General features: G+C 39.5%; 1 protein-coding gene and 1 long non-coding RNA gene across 2 annotated transcripts in view; one reads left to right on the top strand and one right to left on the bottom strand.

Moving 5' to 3' along the window:
• LOC121459307 overlaps positions 1-26,131 on the bottom strand; it is a 39,679-nt gene that overhangs the window by 10,327 nt on the left and 3,221 nt on the right. Inside the window, exon 2 of the long non-coding RNA XR_005975957.1 lies at positions 14,265-14,320. This is a non-coding gene — a long non-coding RNA (uncharacterized LOC121459307). The remainder of the gene's footprint in view (positions 1-14,264; positions 14,321-26,131) is intronic.
• Positions 1,646-17,414, top strand: LOC121459300 (lysozyme C-2). Its single transcript, XM_041668866.1, has 4 exons — positions 1,646-1,835; positions 3,488-3,652; positions 15,809-15,887; positions 16,337-17,414. The coding sequence occupies exons 1-4, from the start codon at positions 1,700-1,702 to the stop codon at positions 16,401-16,403; spliced, it is 447 nt and encodes a 148-aa protein (XP_041524800.1). The 5' UTR covers positions 1,646-1,699; the 3' UTR covers positions 16,404-17,414.

Here is a 26,131-nt window from a genome sequence, read left to right as displayed (position 1 = left end):
CCAGCAATGCAGGAGTGTTCCCTTTACCCACAACCTCTCCAGCATAAGTTGTCATCAGTGTTTTTGATCTTGGCCATTCTTACGGGTGTAACATGGAATCTCAGAGTTGTTTTGATTTGCATTTCTCTGATGGCTAAGGATGTCTTTTAGCCATTTTAGATTCCTCTGTTGAGAGTTCTCTGTTTAGGTCTGTACTCCATTTTTTTTATTGGATTATGTGATCTTTTGGTGTCCAATTTCTTGAGTTCTTTGTATATTTTGGAGATCAGATCTCTGTCTGATGTGGGACTGGAGAAGATCTTTTCCCATTCTGTAGGCTGTCACTTGCTCTTGTTGACTGTGTCCTTTGCTTTACAGAAGTTTTTCAGTTTCAGGAGGTCCCATTTATTACTTGTTTCTCTCAGTGTCTGTGCTACTGGTGTTATATTTAGGAAACCACTTCCCTTTCTAATAGACACATTAGATCAGGACATTCACTTTGACTAAGAATGACAAACACATACTGAGGGGCTCTCTGCATGTCCAGCACAGTAATTGCCACTGATGAAAATTAGGGTGACTGTGTGTGACATGGAATCTGTCCTCCAGTACAGATCCAGGGCCCAATGTGTTTGCTTTCTGATACTGTCATATTTAAGGATGCCCAAAGAGGCTGGAGAAATAACTCAGTAAGATCAGTGACTGGATCTTTCAGAGGATCCAGGTTTAATTTCCAGAACCCATACAGTGGCCCATAACTGTAACTTCACTGTTAACTCCACTCCAGGGATCTGACATCCTTTTCTGGCCTCCATAAGGCCAGGCACACTTGGGGTCTATAGACATACATGCAGGTAAAAATAAATATACATGTAAAATAAAAATAATAATTAAAGATGGGAAAATTTTTGTTATTGTCTTCTCTGTAACAGCAAATAAAAACATTATTTGAAAAATACCAGCAGTCTCCTCAGATGATCTCTTTTAAAGGTTACAAACCATTAGATTTATGTGTTTGGTTCCACTTGAGTTTTGAAGTGCTATTGCTTATGGTGACCCTTTATGATTTAACATGGAGAGGAGAGGCATGGTGTGAAAGGAGCTAGGAACAATGTTAATAGGAGCCTCACCTATAATAGTAACACAAAACGAACAACATCAATGAAAACATTCTAGAGTAGAAACTGGCTAAGCAATGCGATGTCACATGATGTAGCCTTCTAGAGAACTGCTACAGGCAGCAGGTCCATTTGGGGGAAACATACAAATAAAATGATCAAGTAAAAATCAATGCAGAATGGTGGATGCACAAACAATAATTTGATATGATGGAATGCTGGCGAAAAGTAATTGCTGGTTTTTAACTGTAAATATTAGTTGTGTCTTTTTTCTTTTGGTTGTGTAGCTTCATAATAAAATTGAAGAAAAAATCCTCATGCAGAAGCAGAACTACCTTTGCTATCTTAAAGAGCCACAAATTTAAGCACTTTAAAATAAGTACTGTGCACTTATTCCTAGACCCCCAGAACATCTCTTATCAAACTTGTGGGAAAAGAAGGTCAAATGCTGAAACTGGCAGAATTGTAGGAACTTCCTGTTTTACACATAGTTCAAAAGTTAGAGACCACAGCTACAAGAGAAAGGAGGAACCTGGAGGATGCTTAAATACCAGGCTTGCTTTCTTTAGTCAGCCTGCAGCAGATCCAGCTTCCAGGTCAACATGAAGGCTCTTCTCACCCTGGGATTCCTCTTGCTTTCTGTCACTGTCCAGGCTAAGGTCTATGAACGCTGTGAGTTCGCCAGAACTCTGAAAAGAAATGGAATGGATGGCTACAGGGGAGTCAGCCTGGCCAACTGTAAGTCTCTTCTTAGATAAGAAACCCCTACAGAACAGGTATAAGGAAGCAATGAGTGAGCAGAGTGGGAACTGGAGCCCATAAGCTTTTAGAACCCTGTGTATTTGACTTGGTTTAATAAAAACTAAAGTCTTTGTCTTTTTCATCAGAGATATTGGGGTGAGGACATGGAAGGGACACCTGTGCTAGGCTAAGGTAATAGGACCTGAGGTGCTCTTGGAGTGACACTGGGTTTTCCAGTTGCTACAGACTCAATAGTCCACAGGGGGCTGAGAAAATGTGGGAGGACTCACTCATTCAGAACTTGAGTTCTCAGAAGCTGGAGTGACTGGTATCTGTCTTCATTGCTCTTACTATGGTATGAACCTTTTGGGAGAAAACTTTTCAAAAATTTTGAACTTCCTTTATAGGGCAGAGGATCTGATTTCCTTCAACTTGCTGCTGAAATGAGGTCTGATGGATCAGAACATGAATGATTTAATATGCTTCTTCACTATGGGGTGACCTTTCATTCTGTACAATGGAAGACAGGGATGAGGAAAAGTTGTTCATGACTTACTTTCTCTACGTCATTGTAACGAGCGTGCTTTTCAGATTCAATTAAGGCAGCTACTACTCAATAACTAATTGTCCCTGAACAAGTGAACAGACAGATGTGTGAGTGGATGTGTGTATGTGTGAATGAATGGGTGGATGGATGGAGGGAATTGCAGAGTAGCCCTTCCTAGCCTAATGTTCTTGCTTTCAATATTCTCACCAACCATTTGTGAAGATACGCACTCCTGGAATACAAGCAATGGGACACTAAGGCAGGAGATGGCATGTTCAGTGCAAAAGTAGTATTCTTAGTGACACAGAAAAGAAAAAAAAGAATTCTATCTTAACATGCAAATTCACCTTGTTATTAGAACTTGTTATTAGATAATTTCTCTGAGGAAATTATCATTTTTCTAATAGCTTATATGCTTAATATTAATAATTTAATATAAACATGAATATTAATACTAATTTAGAAATTAATAATATTATAAATATATTAATTATAAACATGTTAATTATAACTATATTAATTTATAAAATTTATTTTAGGCAGAAGTGTATTGATGAAAGATGGGGGAGGGAAAAGCAGTAAAAGAAGTAGCTATTTTATTTTGGGGAGTAGGGAGCATGGTTTCAAGGTATAGCACTGTTTGGGTCGGATCTTGCTATGTAAACCAGGCTGGTGTCAAACTCACATAGATTCACCAGCCTCTGACTACCAACTGCTGGGAATAAAAGTGAACACCACTGTGACTGCTTCATCCACCTGAATATTTTAAAAGTACCTTATCCTGTTTATTCTCAGTGCAAATTGATTTGTCCTCAAAGAGATTCTCTTTGGGATACTTGAAAATCACATGCTGACTAGGTATAGCAGTTACACCTACTTGAAATGCAGAGATGTGACAATAACTTGAAGGCAGAGACTACCCTGAGTAACACAGCCAGACCTGGCCTGAACTAGTGGTAGCATAGTTTATAACTTAATCATATGATTTTACTTATAAAATAAACCACTTGTAAAATACAGCCATCTCAAGGAGCTAATTTTGGTATCCAATATGGATCATTTGCAGTTGTTGCTTATTGATCAATATTCTTTTTCTTTCTAGGGGTGTGCTTGGCTCAGCATGAGAGTAACTATAACACACGAGCTACAAACTACAACCCTGGGGACAAAAGCACCGACTACGGGATATTTCAGATCAATAGCCGATACTGGTGCAATGATGGCAAAACCCCGAGAGCAGTGAACGCCTGTGGAATACCCTGCAGTGGTAAGACAGGGCAGCTTTAGAGGGATAGGGAACAACTCACCTGCTCTTACGTGCAACAGCAGAGATTCTGTGCAGGAGACACACTGATGGAAACATCAGGAACCTGGGAGACTGTCTGGACTGTTAGAAAGTCATTGTTAAACACATCTATTGCTAACGGGGGGATCCAGCCTCCGGTCAGCACCCAGAGTATGCAAAAAATTCATGTATGTGTCAAGGGCTAGATTTTTCTTGATGAGGGGTAAATAAGGAAGCATATGCTTTCTGGTGGCAGCTTTCTCTTTTGCTTCATCTTAAATAATTCTCTTTAAAAATATCTGTCTTCATAGAGCTACATTTTTACATATAGCTACATATCTCTTTACATACATACACACATACATACATACATACATGTATATACACATACATCTCTCTCCTATATGGCCATGCATCTTACAGAGTTTTCACATAGCTGTGTATTTTTCTTTTCATCTCTTTCTCTTCTACATCTTTTCTACCGAGCTTCCTCTTCCTTGCCTCCACACAGTTACAAATCTCCACACAGCCACGGCTATCCATCTCTTTTACAGCATGCAGCACTTTACACAGCTCCTAGGCACAGCTCTTTCACACAGCTCTCTTTCTGGATTCACTCTCACACACACTTCTCCATCGTTCACCCACTCTCCACTCCCTCACACTTCCTCAGGCCTCATCTTCTTCATCTTTTCCCTTTCTCTCCCACAGCTGTCTTCTCCTGCACAGCTTCCTCTCTGTAAACTTCTACTCCTCTCACAGCCAAACTTTGAAAAATTACATTTTCAGGTCCAACACTTTCTCATAACACAAGATAAGCCACACAATTTCTTGTAGGCTTGGGATGTCACATTGACTGGCCAGTGAGTAAAACTTGGCCATGAAGCCTAAATGTTAGGGTTCTCAGGGTTTCCAGACAGAAAATAAACAGTTAAGTTAGTTGGCTGAACCTTGAGCCTGTAATATAAACTAATGCTTGCACTATGTGCAAAAAGTCAATTACTGAGAAAGTTATGTTTGCTAAATTGCTTCTAGTCGGAATCAGCAATAAATAATACCTAGGAAAATGACCTTGTACATTTGTCTTCAGGAGTAACCAGATATTCATCTCCAGGGGTAACCAGGTTGCTTTGAATTTGTTCTGAAGTCTAAAATTAGCTATCTTTGTGACTGAGAATACTATTACTTTCTTATATCAGTCTGAATAATGAAAACTATCCCAGTGTTACTTCTGTTCATCACAACCATACAGCTTAAGCTATATGTGTGCCCAGTAGATGGAATATTTACATGAGATAAACACAAGCCATGGGAAAACATCCACAGCAGTTCTTAGGGAAGAAATGAAGTGGCACATGAGAGAACTTACAGACAGGGACAAGTGGTCATTTACAGTCAGTAATTCCATGGCATTACCAGGTGGCCCTCCCCATCAGAGAGCCATTCATCTGGTGGGTCACCTGCTGTATACCTTCACAGCCCTCTGTGCACATAGAGATTACCTAAGGAAGACATTAGTCTTAGGGCATAGCTTGGTGATAGAATACCGTGCCTACCACTCAGAGGGCCCTGGGTTCTGCCTCTAAATCACTGAATGAATAAGCAAAATACATAGTGCTTGGGAAGACAACTCAGACAGAAGAGCCCCCTAATAAAAGCACCCAAATAAAAGCTGAGTTTGATGACATGCATTTGTAAGACGAGGCCTGGGGAGTCCAAGACAGGCAGACCCATGGGGCTCACTGGCCAACCAGCATAAGCCAGTTCAAATGGCAGACCCTGTCTCAGAAACAATGTAGACTATCTAGGGAACAGTTCCTGGGGCTTTCCTCTGACTTCTACATACACATACACACATGTACAGGTTCACTGGCACATATATCACCACACAGAGACACACATGTTAAATTAATAAAAAATTAAAAAATAAAGAGTTGGTATCATTAAAAGTGGATGGGAATTGTTTAACCTATACTCACATGCACTCACCAGTAAACAGACACATAATTAAAATTAATAAAAATAAACATGCAAAATGTTGTCATTTTGTAACTAATGAAAGTTGCTGAAATATGTACTAATTAATTGTAAGTGGCTTTATTGGTGTTTGTTCTGAATATTTCCTTTCTGACTGTTTACTTAGGGGTAGTTATCAGTCATTGTTGACAGAATAAATCTTATTATAAACAGTTCTAACATATACACATGAAAGTATTACTGTAATAAAGACCGTATGACAGGGAACCACCGAGTAACTGATATTTTGTCCAACTGGCTTCTGTAGTAGGAGTCTGCTTGTTCGTTTCCCAGCCACCCAAATTCCAGAAATAACCACACAGAAGCTATACTAATGAAGTTGCTGCTTGACCTATTAGCTCTAACTTCTTTTTTTATTATTTTTATTGAGCTCTAAGTTTATCTCTGCTCCTCTTCCTGCCTCTCCCCTCCCCTTCAATCCTCTCCGACGGTCCCCATGCTCCCAATTTACTCAGGAGATCTTGTCTTTTTCTACTTCCCATGTAGATTAGATCTATATGTCTCTCTTGGTGTCCTCATTGTTGTCTAGGTTCTCTGGGATTGTGATTTGTAGGCTGGTTTTCTTTGCTTTATGTTTAAAAACTACTTATGAGTGAGTACATGTGATAATTGTCTTTCTGGGTCTGGGCTACCTCACTCACAATGATCTTTTCTAGTTCCATCCATTTGCCTGCAAAATTCAAGATGTGGTTATTTTTTTTTTTTTGCTGTGTAGTACTCCATTGTGTAAATATACCACATTTTCCTTATGCATTCTTCAGTAGAGGGGCATTTAGATTGTTTCCAGATTCTGGCTATGGCAAACAATGCTGCATCTCTAACTTCTTATTGGCTAGCTTTTACATCTTAATTTAACCCATTTCTATAATTTTATATTTTACCATGAGATTTGTGGCCTACTGGCAAGGTTCAGGCCTATCTATCTCCAGTGCTGGCTCCATGGCTTCTCCCTGACTCTGCCTCCTTTCTTTCAGCATTCAGTTTAGCTTTCCCTGCCTAGCTCTACTCTACCTTATCATGGGCTCAAGTCAGTTTCTTTATTAACCAATGGTATTCACAGCATACAGAGGGGAATCCCACATCAGGTTTCTGTGTGTATTGATATACTCTTTGTGTTGAAAGATTTTAGAGCAACTTACTAATATCAAATTTTGTTTTTAAACTCTTTAGAATGCATGTTCAAATAATCTAATTCTTAAATAGACATTATTTTATCAAACAAAATAACATAGACTTATGTTTTTAAGATGAAACTTTTTTTTTCGAGACAGAGTTTCTCTGTAACTTTGGAGCCTGTCCTGGAACTTACTCTGTACACCAGGCTGGCCTCAATCTCATGGAAATCCACCTGCCTCTGCCTCCCGAGTTCTGGGATTAAAGGTGAGCTCCACCACTGCCGGACTCGATGAAACTTATTTTTTTATTATTATTACTTTAAAAAATACTAATCCAAATTCCTACTCCCCTCCTCCCTCTCCCTCCACACACCTTCCCACCCTTCCCCCTCCAATCCTAAGCCAGGGCAAGGCACCCTGCCCAGTGGAAAGTCAAAGGCTCTCTCTACTACATCTAGTTTGAGCAAGATTAGGATCCCAAAAAAACAGTACATGCAGTAGTGACAAATCCCAGTGCCACTGCCAGTGGCCCCTCGGTCTGCCCCAACTGTCAACCACATTCAGAGGGACTAGTTTGTTCCCATGCTCCTTCACTCCCAGTACAGTTGGAGCTGGTGAGCTCCCATTAGCTCAGGCAAACTGTCTCAGTGGGTGACCCCATCATGGTCTTGACCTCCTTGCTCATATCCTCACTCCTTCCACCCTTCAACTGGACCTTGGGAGCTCAGCCCAGGGCTCTGATGTGGTTCTCTGCCTCTGTTTCCATCTGTTGTTGGATGAAGGTTCTATGGTGATATTTAAGGTAATCATCATTCTGGCTACAGGGCAAGGTCAGTTCAGGTACCCTCTGCTCTATTGCTTAGGGTCTGTAAAGAATTGCATTGGGATTTTGATGAGGATTGCATTGAATCTATAGATTGCTTTGGGTAGGATTGCCATTTTTACTATTTTGATTGATCCTATCCAAGAGCATTGGAGATCTTTCCATTTTCTGGTATCTTCTTCAATTTCTTTCTTCAGAGACTTAAAGTTTTTTTCAAATAGATCTTTCACTTCCTTGGTTAGTGTAACCTCCAAGATATTTTATGTGATTTGTGGCTATTGTGAAAGGTAATGTTTCTCTGATTTTCCTCTCTGCTTCTTTATCCTTTGTGTATAGGAGAGCTACTGATTTTTTTAGTTGATCTTGTATCCTGCCATGTCACTGAAGGTATTTATCAGCTGTAGGAGTTTTTGGGGTCACTTATATACACTATCATATCATCTGCAAATAACTAAAGTATGACTTCTTCCTTTTTAAACTGAATTACCTTTATCTCCTTATGTTGTCTTATTGCTATTGCTAAAACTTCAAGCACAATATTGAAGAGATATGGAGAGAGTGGACAGCCTTGTCATCTTCCTGAATTTAGTGGAATGGCTTTGAGTTTCTCTCCACTTAACTTGATGTTAGCTTTCATCTTGATGTATAATGCTTTTATTATATTTAGATATGATCCTTGTATCTCTAATCTCTCCAAGACCTTTATCATGTAGGGGTGTTGGGTTTTGTCAAATTCTTTTTCAGCATCTAGTGAAATGATCATATATTTTTTTCAGGTCATTTAATAATGGATTACATCAACAGTGTGTGTTGAACCAGTCTTGCATCTCTGGGATGATGGATGATTTTTTTTGATGTATTCTTGGTTTCGGTTTTCCAGTATTTCATTGAGAAATTTTACATACATGTTTATGAGTGAGATTGGTCTGTAATTTTCTTTCTTAGTCGAGTCTTTGTGCAGTTTTGGTATCAGGGTAACTATAGCTTCATAAAAAGAGTTTGGCAATGACCCTTCTGTTTCTATTATGTGGAGCACTTTGAGGAGTATAAGTATTAGCTCTTCTTGAAAGTTCTGGTAAAACTTTGCATTAAAACCATCCAGCCCTGGACGTTTTTTGTTTGTGAGGTTTTTGATGGCAGCTTTTATCTCCTCATGGCTTATAGGTCTATTTAAATTGTTACTCTGGTCTTGATTTAATTTTGGTATGTGGTATCTATCTAAAAAATTGTCCATTTCTTTTACATTTTTCAATTTTGTGGAGTACAGATTTTTGTAGTAATACCTAATGATTCTCTGAATTTCCTCAGTATCTGTTGTTATGTCCCCCCTTTCATTTCTGATTTTATTAATTTGGATGTTCTATCTCTGTCTTTTGATTAGATTGGATAAGGGTTTGTCAATCTTGTTGGTTTTTTCAAAGAATCAGCTCTTTGTTTCATTGATTCTTTGGATTGTTTTCTGTGTTTCTATATTGTTGATTTTAGCCCTCAATTTGATTATTTCCTGTTTTCTACTCCTCCTGGGTGAGTCTGCTTCTATTTTTTAAGAGCTTTCAGGTGTGCTGTTAACCTGCTGTGAGCTTTCTCTGTTTCATTTATGTGGGCACTTAGTGCTATAAACTTTCTTCTTAGCACTGCTTTCATAGTGTCCCCTAGGTTTAGATATGTTGTGCCTTTATTTTTGTTGAATTCAAGGAAGACTTTTATTTTTTCTTTATTTCTTCCTTGACCCAGGGGTGGTTCAGTAGTTGACTGTTCAGTTTCCATGAGTGTGTAGGCTTTCTGGGAGTATTATTGTTGTTAAATTCTAACTTTACTCCATGGTGATCTGATAAGTCACAGGTGGTTACTCCAATTTTTTTTTGTATCTGTGGAGGTTTGCTTTGCTACCAAGTATGTGATCAATTTTAGAAAAGGCTCCATGAGGTGCTGAGAGGAAGGTATATTCATTTCTATTTGGGTGGAATGTTCTATAGATGTCTGTTAAGTCCATTTGATTCATTACATCTGTTAGTTCTCTTATTTCTCTGTTAGGTTTCTGTCTGGTCGACCTGTCTATTAGTGAGAGAGGAGTGTTGAAATATCCTACTATTAGTGTGTGGGGTTTGATGAACGATTTAAGTTTTAGTAATGTTTCTTTTACATATGTGGTTGCTCTTGTATTAGTGGTTTAGATGTTCCAGATTGAAACTTCATCTTTATGAATAGTTCCTGTTATGAGTATAAAGTATCCTTCTCCATCTCTTCTGATTGATTTTAGTTTGAAATCAATTTTTTTAGACATTAGGATAGCCATACCTGCTTGTTTCTTAGGTCCATTTGATTGGAAAATCTTTCCCAGCCCTTTATTCTGAGGTAGTGTCTGTCTTTGAGGTTGAGGTGTGTTTCTTGTAAACAGCAGAAGGCTGGATCCTGTTTTCATATCCATTTTCTTAGCCTGTGTCTTTTTATAGGTGAATTGAGTCCATTGATACTAAGCGAATTACCTTTATCTCCTTATGTTGTCTTATTTATGACCAGTTAACTCCAGTTATTTTTTTAGTAGTAGTGTTTGTTTTTTGGGTTATGCTGGTGGGGGGTTATCAGAAGTCTGTGTTATTGTGGGTATAGTTAGCTTCCTTGGGTTGGGGGTTTTCATTCTATTACTTTTTGTAGGCTGGATTTGTGGATAGGTATTGTTTAAATCTATTTTTGTCATGGAATATCTTGTTTTCTCCATCGATGGTAAATGAAAGCTTTGCTGGGTATAGTAGTCTGGGCTTGCATCATAGTTTCTTCGTGTCTGAAGCACATTTTTCCAGGACCTTCTGGCTTTCATGGTTTCCATTGAGAAGTCAGGTATAATTCTGATAGGTTTACCTTTATATGTTACTTGATCTTTTTCCTTTGCAGCTCTTAATATTCTTTCTTTATTCTGTATATTTTGTGTTTTAATTATTATATGGTGAGGGGATTTTTTTGGTCCAGTCTATTTGGTGTTCTGCAAGCTTCTTGTACCTTCATAGGGATATCCTTCTTTAGGTTGGGAAAGTTTTCTTCTATAATTTTTTTGAATATATTTTCTGTGCCTTTGAGCTGGAATTCTTCTCCTATAATTCTTAGGTTTGCTCTTTTCATGATGTCCCAGATTTCCTGAAAGTTTTGTGTCAAGAATTTGTTGGATTTAATGTTTTATTTAATTAATGAGTTTGTTTCCTCTCTAGTATTGTCAGCACCTGAGATTCGTTCTTTTATCTCTTATATTCTGTTGGTTTTACTTGTCTCTGTAGTTCCTGTTCATTTACTCAGATTTTTCATATCTAGAATTCCCTCAGTTTGTGTTTTTTTCATTACCTCTATTTCAGTCTTCATGTCTTGAACTGTTCCCTTCATCTGATTGATTGTTTTCTCTTGGGTTTTTTTTTTTTTGAGGAATTTATTAATTTCTTCCAACTTTTTGTTTGTCTTGTCTTCCATTTCTTTAAGGGAGTTTTCACTTCCTCTTTAAAGGTCTCATCATTTTCATAAATTTACGTTTAAAGTCATTTTCTTATACTTCTGTGTTAGGATGATCAAGTCTTCCTTTTGTGTGTCTGCTGGGTTCTGGTGTTGCTTTTTAGGATGTTGGAGGATTTCTTGCATTGAGCCTACCCATCTCTTCCTTCAAATGTGGCTGGCAGTGTCGTGGCCTCTTGGTCTAATTCTTGCTGTCTCTTAGATCCCCTCAGTATTGGAGCAAGCTGTGTTCCAGGGTTCCATTGAGCTCACAGGCAAGCAGGCAGGTGTGGGGGCCAGGTGGATTGAGGGGTAGCCTAGCTACAGGAAAACTCCCTGCTGGCTGACTCCCAGGTCCCCTCAGTATTGGAGCAAGCTTGAAACTTATTCTTTTAAGAAATGAACAAACAAGGTTCATATCAGGATTGAAGGCTGGGATGGTAGGACTTGAACTCATATCATGATAGAAGTAATATGTAATTTTTAGTGAATGAATAAAATTGGTTGATGTTGTTGTATTGTTCCAGTGAGGTGAGTGAACTCAAGACTTGTTACATTTTAGTCAAGCACTCTAAACAATGATCTATTAATTCCTACTTTGTTAAACCTGGTTGTTAACATTTTCAAGAGAAAAGAGTTTGTGGAACATTTATGTAGCCTATTTTGTCTACTTTTAAAGGCATTTGTCCACTCATCTACAGTCATTGAAAGGGATTGGAATATCATTTCCCATTTGAGTGTTTAGAGAGTTGATGTAACTGGAAACCTTTGGACAACACTCTTGTAGACTACAGGTCTATGCTGTGGGTGCAAGTGAAGTTATACTGTGCACATATGTATTCACACAAAAATATAGACAGATTTTTACATTCTTTAAACAAATTAAATTATACTTGCCTTGCTTCATAAAATGGTTATTACTCAAAACTCCATCCATGGGAACAAATACTGGCCTGAATCTTAAACTGCAAACAAAATTGTAGGAACAATATTCTCCATGTTGAAAACACCACACTTTAGTCTTGAGTCTTAGAGAACTTGACTCCTTTTATTTTACTGGTTATAAATCCCTAGGAAGAGCTTTATTCACACAAAACTTGTGCATTGTTTTCTTTCTTTCTTTCTTTCTTTCTTTCTTTTTTCTTTTTCTTTTTTTTTTCTTTTGGATTTTTTCGAGACAGGGTTTTTTGGTTCCTGTCCTGGAACTAGCTCTTGTAGACCAGGCTGGCCTCGAACTCACAGAGATCCGCCTGCCTCTGCCTCCCAAGTGCTGGGATTAAAGGCGTGCACCACCACCGACTGGCTCATTGTTTTCTTTCTTAAAGTATTCATTTATGTGAGTGTGTGTTTTGCCTGCATATACAATTGTGCACTGCTTGTGTGCCCGGTACCTGTGGAAGCCAGAAGAGGGCTCCCATTTCCTGGAACTGGAGTTACAGACACCAGAGAGCTGCCATGTGGGTGCTGGGAATCAAGTTGTCTGTAAGAGCATCCAGACCCGTAGTCACTGAGCCAGCCTCTGTTTTTCTTTGGGATATATTTTCACTGCTATGCCTAGGTGACAGTTCCAGTGAGGTTTTTTTTTTTCAGTGTGAGAAGGAAGAGGAACTTCTCTCACATTAGCTGACAGTACCATAGCCTCCATGTCAATCATTCTCATTACTACAATGTAGAAGGAATAGCGGGCAGCCCTGCTTTTTGACCCACTTGGCTCTTGCATGGCTAGCTTAGCCCTGGAAATAACAACACACAAACTGTATTCTTTTAAACACTGCTTGGCCCATTATATATAGCCTCTTCTTGGCTAACTCTCATATTTTGATTAACCCATTTCTATTAATGTGTTTAGCACCATGAGGTGATGGATTACTGGGAGGGATTCTAGCCTACATCCATCTCGGGTCAGAGAATCATGGCAACTACCTGAATATGCTTCTTTTTCCAAGCATTCTGTTCTGTCTACTCTGCCTATCTAAGCTGCTGTTCTATCAAAGGGCCAAGGCAGTTTCTTTATTAACCAATGAAAGTAACACATAGACAGATGACCCTCCTCCATCGTTTCCCCTTTTTCTGTTTAAACAAAAAAGGCTTTAACTTTAACATAGTAAAATTACGTATTACAAAACAGTTATCAAGTAAGAATTACAGTTACAATAATTATATCTATTTTATCTTTATCATAATAATGGAAAACTATAACTATAACTAACCATTCTTCAACTCCATGAAAGACTCCAGAAGGATATAATATTACCTAAGTAAACAAGAAGTAAGCAACTTCCAAAACTCTAGAAATGACAGAGACATCTCACTGCCTGTACAGTCACCCAAAGTTCCTCTGTACCATTGGGGCATCCATCTTCAGCTTACAGGCCCATAGTATCCAGCAGACATTTCCATGAAGCAGGAAAATTCAAAGACAGTTCAGTCACTTTTTTCTGTGTCCTACAGAATGTCTCACAGCTTCTTTCATGAATCAGGAACCCCGAAAGATCATCTCACCTTCTTTTAGGCAAGTTCAGCAGTCCCTTCTCTGCAGGTTCTCTGTGTCCAGTTTATGCAACAGTCCAGGCAAGAGCAGTTTCTTGCCCAAATGGCTATCCAACTCCATAAGGAGCCTCTTCGATGCCCATCTTCTTGAAGTAGATTGGTGCTGCTAGGAGCAGACGTGTTTCATTGTCATGAAAAACCCTAAGTTTTTAAAATATTTAAAATGCCATATTCTGTAGTCTTTGAAAGATATGAAGAATGCTTATCTGAAATATATCTATACATATCTAGAAAGTCTAACTAACATGACTACAAACGAGTATTATTGATGATTATCCATTAACAACCTATATTTCCTAATTATACATTACATTTTAAAATGAACTATACAATCACAATACCTTAATCAATATCAGAAATACATATACATATTGTTGTTCTCTTGCGACACTACAACTCCCAGTGTTCCCCTGGGGACACATTTCCCAGAAGCTTTTGCATTCCCCGTTAAAAAGCGGGGGCCGCCACGAGTCCCCTCTCTCTCTCTTCTTCTCTCTTCTCCTTTCTCTCCCCCTTCTCTTCCCGCCTTTCCTACCGTGTCTGCACGCCCCTCCCCACCTGTTTGTTGCCCCTCCTCCATTAAAAGTGCACCCACGTGAGACTGCCGCATGTCTGTGTCTTTCCCTCGTGTAACCGTCTCTGTCGTCTAACCTGCAGGAATTAAGAACAACACATATAATAAAATTGACCTTAAAATACATACCAATTCAAATTATTCATATCTATACCATATCCCTTTTTAAATGTAAAAGAACATTTATAAACAATATTTGGGAACATGGGCATAGTTTTTTCTCTCAAAACTACTTCATGCTGAATGGGGGCGCTGTTATTTAGGTCTTTCACGGTATAACCTGTCTGCTAGGTTCATCTCAGTTAGCAGCTGTTGTTCCTTCCTCAGCATTCAAACAATTCAAAGAGAGCATAATAGCATAGAGTATCAAGATTCTCTGTGTATTTTCCCTTTTTGTGCAGCTTTATTTTAACCTCTATTTTATTTATTTTTACATTTTGACTTTTTGAGACAGGTTCTCTGTATATCTTTGTCCTGGAATAACTCCGTAGACCAGGCTGTCCTTGAACTCACAGAGATCCACTAGTCTCTCCCTCCCACGCATGGAGATTAAAGGTGTGTCCTGCCACACCTTGAAGTCACAGAGGTCAATCTACCTTTGCCTCCCAAGTGTTGGGATTAAAGGTGTGTACCACCACACACAACTACTCTCTCTTTTACTTTAAGAACTTTAACCTTTATCCTACATATATTTTTAACACACTGTAAACCATTTAGATGTTTTCTTCGACTTTGAACCTTTCTTTTACTGTATATGTCTCTTTTGGGACCACATGAGTCTTTAATTTACCAAGCAATATCAGTAGGACTAAAGCTGTGGCTTTGGCGGCTGGATCCAGCCCATTCCTTAGCTTTCCAGCCTCATGGCAGAGATGCCAGCTGTAGCCATTTTTATTTTACTGGTTATAAATCCCTAGTAAGAGCTTTATTCACGCAAAGCTTGTGCATTGTTTTCTTTCTTAAAGTATTCATTTATGTGAGTGTGTGTTTTGCCTGCTTGTGTGCCCGGTACCTGTGGAAGCCAGAAGAGGGCTCCCATTTCCTGGAACTGGAGTTACAGACACCAGAGAGCTGCCATGTGGGTGCTGGGAATCAAGTCGTCTGTAAGAGCATCCAGACCCGTAGTCACTGAGCCAGCCTCTGTTTTTCTTTGGGATATATTTTCACTGCTATGCCTAGGTGACAGTTCCAGTGAGGTTTTTTTTTTTCAGTGTGAGAAGGAAGAGGAACTTCTCTCACATTAGCTGACAGTACCATAGCCTCCATGTCAATCATTCTCATTACTACAGTGTGTTCTCTACTTTTTATCAGTGCTGGAATCCTAAGAACACTCTACCACTCAAGTATATCCCAACCCCCAGGGACTTCATAAATGAGAAATAAAAGAACTTACACCGTTTCAACAGGATAGAATCAAGAGAATCTGTCTCCAGTAATCACAGATTTATGGACACTTGGAAATTAATTCCTTGTGTCACTGCTCAGTGTCACAGAAGAAAGCTGCCTGGATCTGAACTAAATGGGTTCTCTAACCGTCCTTGTCATCCCCCACCCCTGTCTTTTAGCTTTGCTCCAGGATGACATCACTCAAGCCATACAATGTGCAAAGAGGGTTGTGAGAGATCCACAAGGCATTAGAGCATGGTATGTGGGAACTTGGGAAGGGGACTGCTGGTTCTGTTGATCTATGCAGTGAGTCTTTCTGAGACCCAAGTGTCATTCTGAGCACTGCAGGTACAGCTGGGGACTTTCTCTACATCATTAGTTTTAGGGAATTTCTTCAGATTGTGAGAATTCCACACATGACAACTTCCTTGTTAGGCCTCCAGACTATTTGTAGATCAGTTAACTGCTTTTTGCACATGATGTTACATTGACAGTGAGGACACTGGGCTCTGCTCAGGGTTTGGAGAGGATCACACTGCCATGTAGACACAGCTCCAGCAGTTGTTAGGTGTAGCTGTAGCCTGTGTTTCATACTAGATCTTGGTCACCATTAGTGCCACTGTTACACTATTTCTCCCCCCAAGCTTTAGGAATATGTCTGACAGAGGAGACAAGTGTAACCATTCTCCTCTCACTTTCCTCCACAGGGTGGCATGGAGAAACTACTGTCAAAACCGAGATCTCACCCAGTATCTTCGGAACTGCCGATTGTAACTGCCGTGTGCTTCCAGTTCAGCTCATTCTGTCTCTTTCTCGCTCTAGAAGTAGTTACAGGAAAGGTCACACTTCCTTGCTTTCCCCTCATATAAGCAGCCTTTGAAAAGAATGAAGAGCAAAATGGAGGGGCTGGAGATATGGCTCAGTGGTTAAGAGCAGTGACTGCTCTTCCAGAGGACCCGGGTTCAATTCCCAGCACCCACATGGCAGCTCACAACTGTCTGACGATCCAGTTGCAGGGGATCTGACACCTTCACACCAATGCACATAAAATAAAGTTAAAATAAAGCATAAAAATATTTTTTTTAAAAAAAGAGCAAAATGGAGACTGTTTCCCAAGAGGCTTAATGCTGACTAATGTGTTCACTGTTTTAAGAAAAACCTCCATTTTTTTTCATTAACCCATGCAGCAGATGCTGGTGACAGTGGTCTAACACTTCAATAGTCACACACATCTCTATCCGTTATTCACAGGTGAAGTCACTCACATGTAGTTTTTTCAAACTTAATCTTCATCTCTCCCTTGTTGGATTCACACACATCAAATCTTAAGGAGACAAGTTGATCTTGGGTGAAATGGCAGCTGTGTGAGTTCCCAGGCCTTGTGTATGATCTCAGCATCCAGGCAGTTAGAACAACCACAGTGTGTGACAAGGTGGGTTTTTAAGGGAACTGAACTCTGGGTGGATAGAACTGAAACTGCCTCAGCTCAGAAACTTGTAATGAAATGTGTGACCTTTCAAAAACATTTTCTTAGATTTGGCCACTTATACTGCTTAAAAGTAAGTTCTCAACTCATGTATCAGTCTGTTTTAATTCTTGTGAGAATGTTCCCATTTCTCTTGCTGATCATGAGGTCTTCCAGACAGATTAGTGACTGTGCTAGCTCTTAGCTCTCTTAAAGTAACTTCAAGCATATCAGCTAACTCTGAGACTATGAGTTTGGATTGGCAAAACTAAGTGCATTGTGAAAAATTACAAATACCCATTAAACAATTTCAATGCAAATCTTGTCTGTGTTTACTCTCATATGTTGTGTCCAGGGCAAAATTGTTTATATATTGGGAAAATCAACATGGTACTCTTTCTAGGGCTTATGGTCTCACCTACTCTTATCCAGCACTTATATCAACTACACACAGCCATTGTCTACATCCTCATCTACATATGGCATATACCTACATCTTCACACACAGAGAGACTGTGCTTACACCTTCATCTATATACACAACCAGCTGAACATTTTCTGGAATTCAAAAGCAAGCTGATCAATCTCCCTTGTCTCTAATAGACCCTTGACAAAGTAATTCCCACATGATGACATCCTCCAGACATGGCTACAGTGACAGCATTCCCTGTGTGTTGTTCTAGCATTTGCTGCCATCACTTCCTTTCTATTTGTCCAGCTCACTCTCTGTATCTATAATGGTTTTCTGAGGCATTTTAAAGTGCATTGGAAACATCAAAGTTTATTTATTAAAAAATCTATTTATTTATTAAAAATTTCTACCTCCTCCCATTTCCCTCCCACTCTCTCCCTTCCTCTCCAGTCCCTGCCCTGTGGGAAGTCCAAGGCCCTCCCCTTCTCCATCCAGGTCTAGGAATGTGTGCATCCAAAGAGACTAGGCTAGTACATGCAGTAGAATCAAAACCTAGTGCCATTATCATTTGCTTCTCAGTCAGCCCTCATTGTCAGCCACATTCAGAGAGTCCGGTTTGATCACATGCTCATTCAGTCCCAGTTCAGCTGGCCTTGGTGAGCTCCCATTAGATCAGTCGAACCGTCTCAGTGGGTGGATGCACCTCTTGCGGTCCTGACTTCCTTTCTCATGTTCTCTTTCCTTCTGCTCCTAATTTGGACCTTGGGAGCTCCAGTGTGGTTCTCTGTCTCTATCTTCATCCATCGCTGGATGAAGGTTCTATAGTGATATGCAAGATATTCATCAGTGTGGCTATGAGATAAGGCCAGTTCAGACGCCCTCCCCTCTGCTGCTCAAAGACCTAGCTGGGGACAACTCCTTGGACACCTGGGAACCACTCTAGAGCCAAGTCTCTTGTCAACCCTAAAATTGTTCCCTTAATTAAGATATCTTCTTCCCTGCTCCCATATCCACTAATCATCCATCTCAACCATCCCATTTTCCTAAGCTCTCCCAAATCTTCCTCTTCTCCATTATCTCCCCCCTCTCCTCTTCCCCTTACCCCAACCCCACCCTTGTGCTCCCCACTATTGTCTTGTCAACTTCCAATATCGAGGAGGATAACTATATGTTTTTCTTTGGGTTAACCTTCTTATTTAGCTTCTCTAGGATCATGAATTATAGGCTCAATGTCCTTTGTTTATGGCTAGAATCTACTTATGAGTGAGTACATACCATATTCATCTTTTTGGGTCTGGGTTATCTCATTCAGTAAAGTGTTTTCTATTTCCATCCATTTGCATGCAAAATTCAAGATGTCATTATTTTTTACCGCTGAGTAGGTGTATATATGCCACACCTTCTTTATCCATTCTTCTATTGGGGGGGGGGCACCTAGGTTGTTTCCAGGTTCTGGCTATTACAAATAGTGCTGCTATGAACATTGTTGAACAAATGATTTTGTAGTATGATTGGGCAACTCTTGGGTATATTCCCAAGAGTGGAATTGCTGGATCCCGAGGTAGGTTGACTCCCAGTTTCCTGAGAAACCACCACACTGATTTCCAAAGTGGTTGCACAAGTTTGCATTCCCACCAGCAATCGATGAGTGTTCCCCTTACTCCACATCTTCTCCAGCATAGGTTATCATTGGTGTTTTTGATTGTACCCATTCTAGCAGGTGTAAGATGGTATCTCAAAGTTGTTTTGATTTGCATTTTCCTGATCGCTAAGGAGGTTTAATATGACCTTAAGTGTCTTTTGACCATTTGAACTTCTTCTGTTGAGAATTCTCTGTTCAGTTCAGTACCCCATTTTAAAATTGGGTTAATTAGAGATTTAATGTCTAGTTTCTTGAGTTCTTATTTTGGAGATCATACTTTTGTCTGATGTGGTATTGGTGAAGATCTTCTCCCAATCAGTAGGATGCCTTTTTGTCTTAATGAAAGTGTCCTTTGCTTTACAGAAGCTTCTCAGTTTGTCCCATTTATTTATTGTTGCTCTTATTGTCTGTGCTACTGGGGTTATATGTAGGAAGTGGTCTCCTGTGCCCATGTGTTGCAGACTACTTCCCACTTTCTCTTCTATCAGGTTCAGTGTGGTCAGATTTTTATTGAAGTCTTTAGCCCATTTGGACTTGAGTTTTGGGCATGGTGATTGAAATGGATCTATTTTCATTCTTCTACAGGTTGACATTCAGTTATGCCAGCACCACTTTTTAAAGATGCTTTCTTTTATCCATTGTATAATTTTAGCTCCTTTGTTGAAAATCAGGTGTTCATAGGTTTGTGGAATAATATCTGGGTCTTTGATTCAATTCTATTGGTCAACATCTCTGTTTTTGTGCCAATACCAGACTGTTTTCATTACTGTAGCTCTGTAATAGAGTTTGAAGTCAGGGATGGTAATGCCTCTGGAAGTGCTTTTATTGTATAGGATTGTTTTGGCTATCCTGGGTTTTTTGTTTTTCCATTTAAAGTTGATTATTGTTCTCTCAAGGTCTGTGAAGAATTTTTGTTGGGATTTTGATGGGGATTGTATTGAATATATAGATTGCTTTTGGTAGAATTGCCATTTTTACTATTTTGATCCTACCCATCCTAGAGCATGGGAGATCCTTCCATTTTCTGGTGTCCTATTCAATTTCTTTTGTCAATTCCTTAAAGTTCTTGTTAAATAGATCTTTCACTTCCTTGGTTAGAGTTACCCCAAGATACTTTATGCTATTTGTGGCTATCATCAAAGGTGACATTTCTCTGAATTCCCTCTCTGCTTCTTTATCCTTTGTGTATAGGAGAGCTACTGATTTTTTTTTTTTGAGTTGATCTTGTAACCTGCCACAGTACTGAAGGTATTTATCAGCTGTAGGAGTTCTTTGGTAGAGTTTTTGGGGTCACTAATGTACACTATCATATCACCTGCAAATAACGAAAGTTTGACTTCTTCCTTTCTGATTCAAATCCCCTTGATCTCCTAATGTTGTCTTATTGCTATTGCTAGAACTTCAAGAACTATGTTGAAGAGATATAATGAGAGTGGACAGCCTTGCCTTTGTTCCTGATTTTAGTAGAATGGCTTTGAGTTTCTCTCCATTTAATTTTATATTAGCTGTTTGCTTGGTATATATTGCTTTTATTATATTTAGGTATGATCCTTGTATCCCTAACCTCTCCAAAACCTTTATCAAAAATGGGTGTTGAATTTTGTCAAATGCTTTTTCCGCATCTAGTGAAATGATTATATGTTTTTTCTTTCAGTTTATTTATATGATGGATTACATTGATAGATTTACGTATGGTGAACCAGCCCTGCATCTCTGGGATGAAACCTAGTTGATCGTAAAGGATAATTTTTCTAATGTATTCTTAGGTTCTGTTTGCCCAAATTTTATCGAGAATTTTTGCATCAATGTTTATGAGTGAGATAGGCCTGTAATGCTCTTTCTTGGTTGGGTCTTTGTGTGGTTTTGGAATCACGGTGACTGTAGCTTCATAAAAAGAGTTTGGCAATGACTCTTCTGATTCAACTATGTGAAACACATTAAGGAGTATAGGTATCAGCTCTTTTTGGAAGTTCTGATAAAATTCTGCATTAAAGTCATGAGGTCCTGGGCTTTTTTTGGTTGGGAGGTTTTTTATGACAGCTTCTATTTCCTCACAACTTATAGATCTATTTAAATTGTTCACCTGGTCGTGATTTAATTTTGGCAAATGGCACTTATCTAAAAACAAGTCCATTTCTTTTACACTTTCCAACTTTGTGGCATATAAGCTTTTTTAGTAACATCTAATGATTCTCTGAATTTCCTCAGTGTCTATTATTATGTCCTCCTTCTCATTTCTGGTTTTGTTAATTTGCGTGTTCTTTCTCAGCCTTTTGATTAGTTTGGATAAAGGTTTGTCAATCTTGTTGACTTTCTCAAAGAACCAGCTCTTTGTTTCATTGATTCTTTGGATTGTTTTCTGTGTTTCTATTTTGTTGATTTCAGCCCTCAGTTTGATTATTTCCAGTTTTCCACTCATCCTGGGTGAGTCTGTTTCTTTTTTCTAGAGCTTTCAGCTGTGCTGTTAAGTCTCTAATGTGAGATTTCTCCATTTTTTAATGTGGGTACTTAGAACTGTGAACTTTCCTTTTAGCACCACTTTCAAATTGTCCCGTTGGTTTGGTTATGTTGTGTCTTTATTTTCACTGAATTCAAGGAAGACTTTAATTTCTTTATTTCTTCCCTGACCCAGGTGTGGCTCAGTAGTCGACTGTTCAGCTTCCATGAGTTTGTAGGCTTTCTGGGAGTAGAATTATTGTTAAATTCTAACTTTATTCCATGGTGCTCCTATGAGACACAGGTGGTTACTAATATTTTTTTATATCTGTGGAAGTTTGTAGTAATAAGGGCGGCGGGGCTGCCTCCCTGGCATCACGGCCGCCTGCTCGGCTAGCTTATGCTCCGAAATAACAACACACAAACTGTATTCATTTAATCACTGCTTGGCCCATTTCTATCTAGCCTCTTCTAGGCTAATTCTCACATATTAATTTAGCCCATTTCTAATCATCTGTGTTGCGCCCCTAGGTGTGCTTACCGGGAAGATTCTAGCCTATGTCCATCCTGGGTCCGAGCTTCATAGCGTGCGTCTGCCCAGGAGCCAGGAACATGGCGTCTCTCTGAGGCGTCTGCTCCCGAGAGGAGAGCTGTGGAGTCTGAGCTCACTTCCTCTTCCTCCCTGCGTTCTGTTCTGTTTACTCCTCCCATCTATCTTCTAACCAATAAAATGGGCCAAGGCAGTTCCTTTATTAGCCAATGACCTTCCTCCATCAGAAGTTTGCTTTGTTACCGAGTATGTGGTCAATTTTCTAGAAGGTTCCATGAGATGCTGAGAAGAAGGTATATTCTTTCTTATTTGGGTGGAATGATCTATAGATGTTTGTTAAGTCCATTTGGTTCATTACCCCCATTAATTCTCTTATTTCTCTGTTAGGTTTCAGTCTGATTGACCTGTCCATTGGTAAGAGAGGAGTGTTGAAGTCTCCTACTATTAGTGTGTGTGGTTTGATGTCTGCCTTGAGTTTTAGCAATGTTTCTTTTACATAAGTGGGTGCTTTTATATTAGGGGCATAGATATTCAGGACTGAGACTTCATTCTGATGAATTGTTCCTGCTATGAGTATAAAGTGTCCTTCTCCATCTCTTCTGATTGATTTTAGTTTGAAGTCAATTTTGTTAGAAATTAGTATGGCCACACCTGCTTGTTTCTTAGGTCCATTTGATTGAAAAACCTTTTCCCAGCCCTTTACTCTGAGTAGATGTCTGTCTTTGTGGTTGAAGTGTGTTTCTTGTAAACAGTAGAATGTTGGATCCTGTTTTGCATCCAATCTCTTAGCCCGTGCCTTTTAATAAGTGAATTGAGTCCATTGATATTAAGTGATATTAATGACCAGTGATTGTTAACTCCGGTTATTTTTTGGGGGGGTGGGTAGTAGAGTTTGTGTGTTTCCCTTCTTTGTGTTGTGCTGATGAAAGGTTGCTAGATGGCTGACTTATTGTGGGCATTGTTGGACTCCTTGGGTTGTGATTTTCCTTCTATTACTTTCTGTAAGGCTGGATTTGTTTTTATCCTGGTATATTTTGTTTTCTTCATTGATAATGAATGGAAGCTTGGCTGGGTATAGTAGTCTGGGCACTTAATGCTATGAACGTTCCTCTTAGGACTGCTTTCATAGTGTCCCATAAGTTTGAGTAGGTTGTTTATTTTCATTGAATTCAAGGAAGACTTTAATTTCTTTCTTTACTTCTTCCTTGATCCAGGTGTGGTTCAGTAGTTGACTGTTCAGTTTCCATGAGTTTGTACCCTTTCTGGGGGTAGCATTGTTGTTGAATTCTAACTTTAATCCATGGTGATCTGATAAGACACAGGAGGTTACGAATATGTTTTTTGTAACTGTGGAGGTTTGCTTTGTTTCCAAGTATGTGGTCAATTTTCGAGACGGTTCCATGAGCTGCAGAGTATATTCTTTCCTATTTGGGTGGAATTTTCTATAGATGTCTGTTAAGTCCATTTGATTCATTACCTCCATTAATTCTCTTATTTCTCTGTTAGGTTTCTGTTTGATTGACCTGTCCATTGGTAAGAGAGGAGTGTTGAAGTCTCCTACTATTAGTGTGTGCAGTTTGATGGCAGCCTTGAGTTTTAGTAATGTTTCTTTTGCCTACATGGGTGCTTTTATATTAGGGGCATAGATATTCAGGATTGAGACTTCATCCTGATGAATTGTTCCTGTTATGAGTATAAAATGTCCCTCTCCATCTCTTCTGATTGATTTAAGTTTGAAGTCAACTTTGTTAGAAATTAGTAGGGCCACACCTGCTTGTTTCTTAGGTCCATTTGCTTGATAAACCTTTTCCCATCCCTTTACTCTGAGTAGGTGCCTGTCTTTGTGGTTAAGGTGTGTTTCTTGTAAACAGCAGAATGTTGGATCCTGTTTTCGTATCCAATCTCTTAGCCTGTGCCTTTTTATAGGTGAGTTGAGTCCATTGACATTAAGTGATATTAATGACCAGTGGTTGTTAACTCCGGTCACTTTTTTAGTAGTAGAGTTTGTGTGTTTCCTTTCTTTGAGTTGTGCTGGTGAAGGGTCTCTAGATGTCTGAGTTATTGTGGTCACTGTTGGACTCCTTGGTTTGTGATTTTCCTTCTATTACTTTCTGTAAGGCTGGATTTGTGGCTACGTATTGTTTAAATTTGTTTTTATCCTGGAAAATTTTGTTTTCTCCATTTATAGTGAGCAAAAGCTTGGCTGGGTATAGTAGTCTGGACTTGCATGCATGGTCTCTTAGTTTCTGCAGTACATCTATCCAGGACCTTCTGGCTTTCATTGTTTCCATAGAGAAATCAGGTGTAGGTTTACCTTTATAAGTAACTTGGCCTTTTTCCTTTGCAGCTCTTAATATTCTTTCGTTATTCTGTATGTTTTGTGTTTTGATTATTATATGGCGAGGAGATGGTTTTTTTTTTTTTTTTTGGTCCAGTCTATTCGGTGTTCTGTATGCTTCTTGAACTTTCCAAGGAATATCCTTCTTTAGGTTGGGAAAGTTTTCTTCTATAATTTTATTAAATATATTTTCTGGACCATTGAGCTGTACTTCTTCTCCTTCTTCTATTCCAATTATTCTTCGGTTTGGTCTTTTTATTGTGTCCCAGATTTCCTGAATGTTTTGTGATGAGAATTTGTTGGTTTTGCTGTTTTGTTTGATCAGTGTGTTTATTTTCTCTATGGTATCTTCAGTGTCTGAAATTCTTTCTTCTATCTCTTGTAATCTGTTGGTAGTACTTGTCTCTGTAGTTCCTGTTCGTTTACCCAGATTTTCCATCTCCTTCCTTCCCTCGGTTTGTGTTTTCTTCATTACTTCCATTTCATTCTTCAAGTCTTGAACCGCTTCCCTTACCTGTTTGATTGCTTTTTCTTGTTTCTCTTGGTTTTCTTGGGTATCTCTGAGTGATTTATTCATTTCCCCTACCTTTTTGTTTGTGATCTCTAATTGTTTATGGCAGTTTTTCACCTCCTGTTTAAGGTCTTCTATTATTTTCATATAATTCACTTTTGAGTCGATTTCTTCTAATTCTTCTAGAGTAGGGTGTACAATTCTTCTTATTTCGGGATCCCTGGATTCTGGTGATGTCATTTTGCCTTTCAGGTTGTTGGAGGAATTCTTGCCTTGGCGCTTTCCCATCTCTTCCTTTAAATGGAGCCAGGAGAGGCCTGGTGTGTTGGTCCAGTCTTTGCTGTGACTGACCCTCTGGGTGTAACTCTTCAGTGTAGAAGCAGAAACTGTCCCTTCCAGAAGGAACTCCTCAGCACCGAAACATAGACGCCTGGTAGTCCAATGACCCGCGGACAAAAGGGACAACTTGGGGGCCAGGGCGGGGATGAGTAGAACACAGGACACTGCTGCAAAAGCTGAAGGTGCGTGTGCTCCCTTTTGGGGGTCCTTGAGGCCTGCCCGGTAGGCAGGCACTCACTGCTCTAGGTGGGTAGCCTTAGTGTAGGAGCAGAAAACTGTTCCTGAGCAAAGGACCTAGCAGAAAACACAGGCTTGTGTTTGTGTGTGGGGTGGGGGGTCATGTGTAAGAAAGACAGCCCTGCAGAAGGAGCTGGGAGAGGAGGGTTTGTGCTCTCTTCCAGGACAATCCGCCCCTGGATAGCACACATTCACCTGTCCAGATGGAACTCCTCAGTACCTGAACAGGGCTGCCTGGTAGCCCGATGATCCGGGGACAAAAGGAAAAATGGGGCAGGCGGGGCGAGATCCAGGAGAGCACAGGCACCCCTGGAGAACAAGCTGAAGGTGCTTGGGCTCCCTTACAGGGGACCTTGAGGCCTGCCCGGTAGGCAGGCACTAACCGCTCTGGGTGGGTAGCCTTAGTGTAGCCATATAATATTTTACCTTTAACTTCTGGTAATGTTTCTAATGCTGTCATCAGTGTTGCATGTGCTCTAATTGGACTATGTAAATATCCTTGTGGCAATCTTTTAAATCTATATTGTTTATTTTGCCACGTAAATGTTGTAATTTCCTGGCTTTCTGGATGC

Source organism: Microtus oregoni, unplaced genomic scaffold (genome assembly GCF_018167655.1).
Source record: "Microtus oregoni isolate MIOR12 unplaced genomic scaffold, Mior012 000001F_ref0000356, whole genome shotgun sequence".
In the NCBI taxonomy this organism is placed as follows: domain Eukaryota; kingdom Metazoa; phylum Chordata; class Mammalia; order Rodentia; family Cricetidae; genus Microtus; species Microtus oregoni.
The sequence above is the reverse complement of the archived record's forward strand: the minus strand, read 5'-3'. Positions and strand labels throughout refer to the sequence as shown.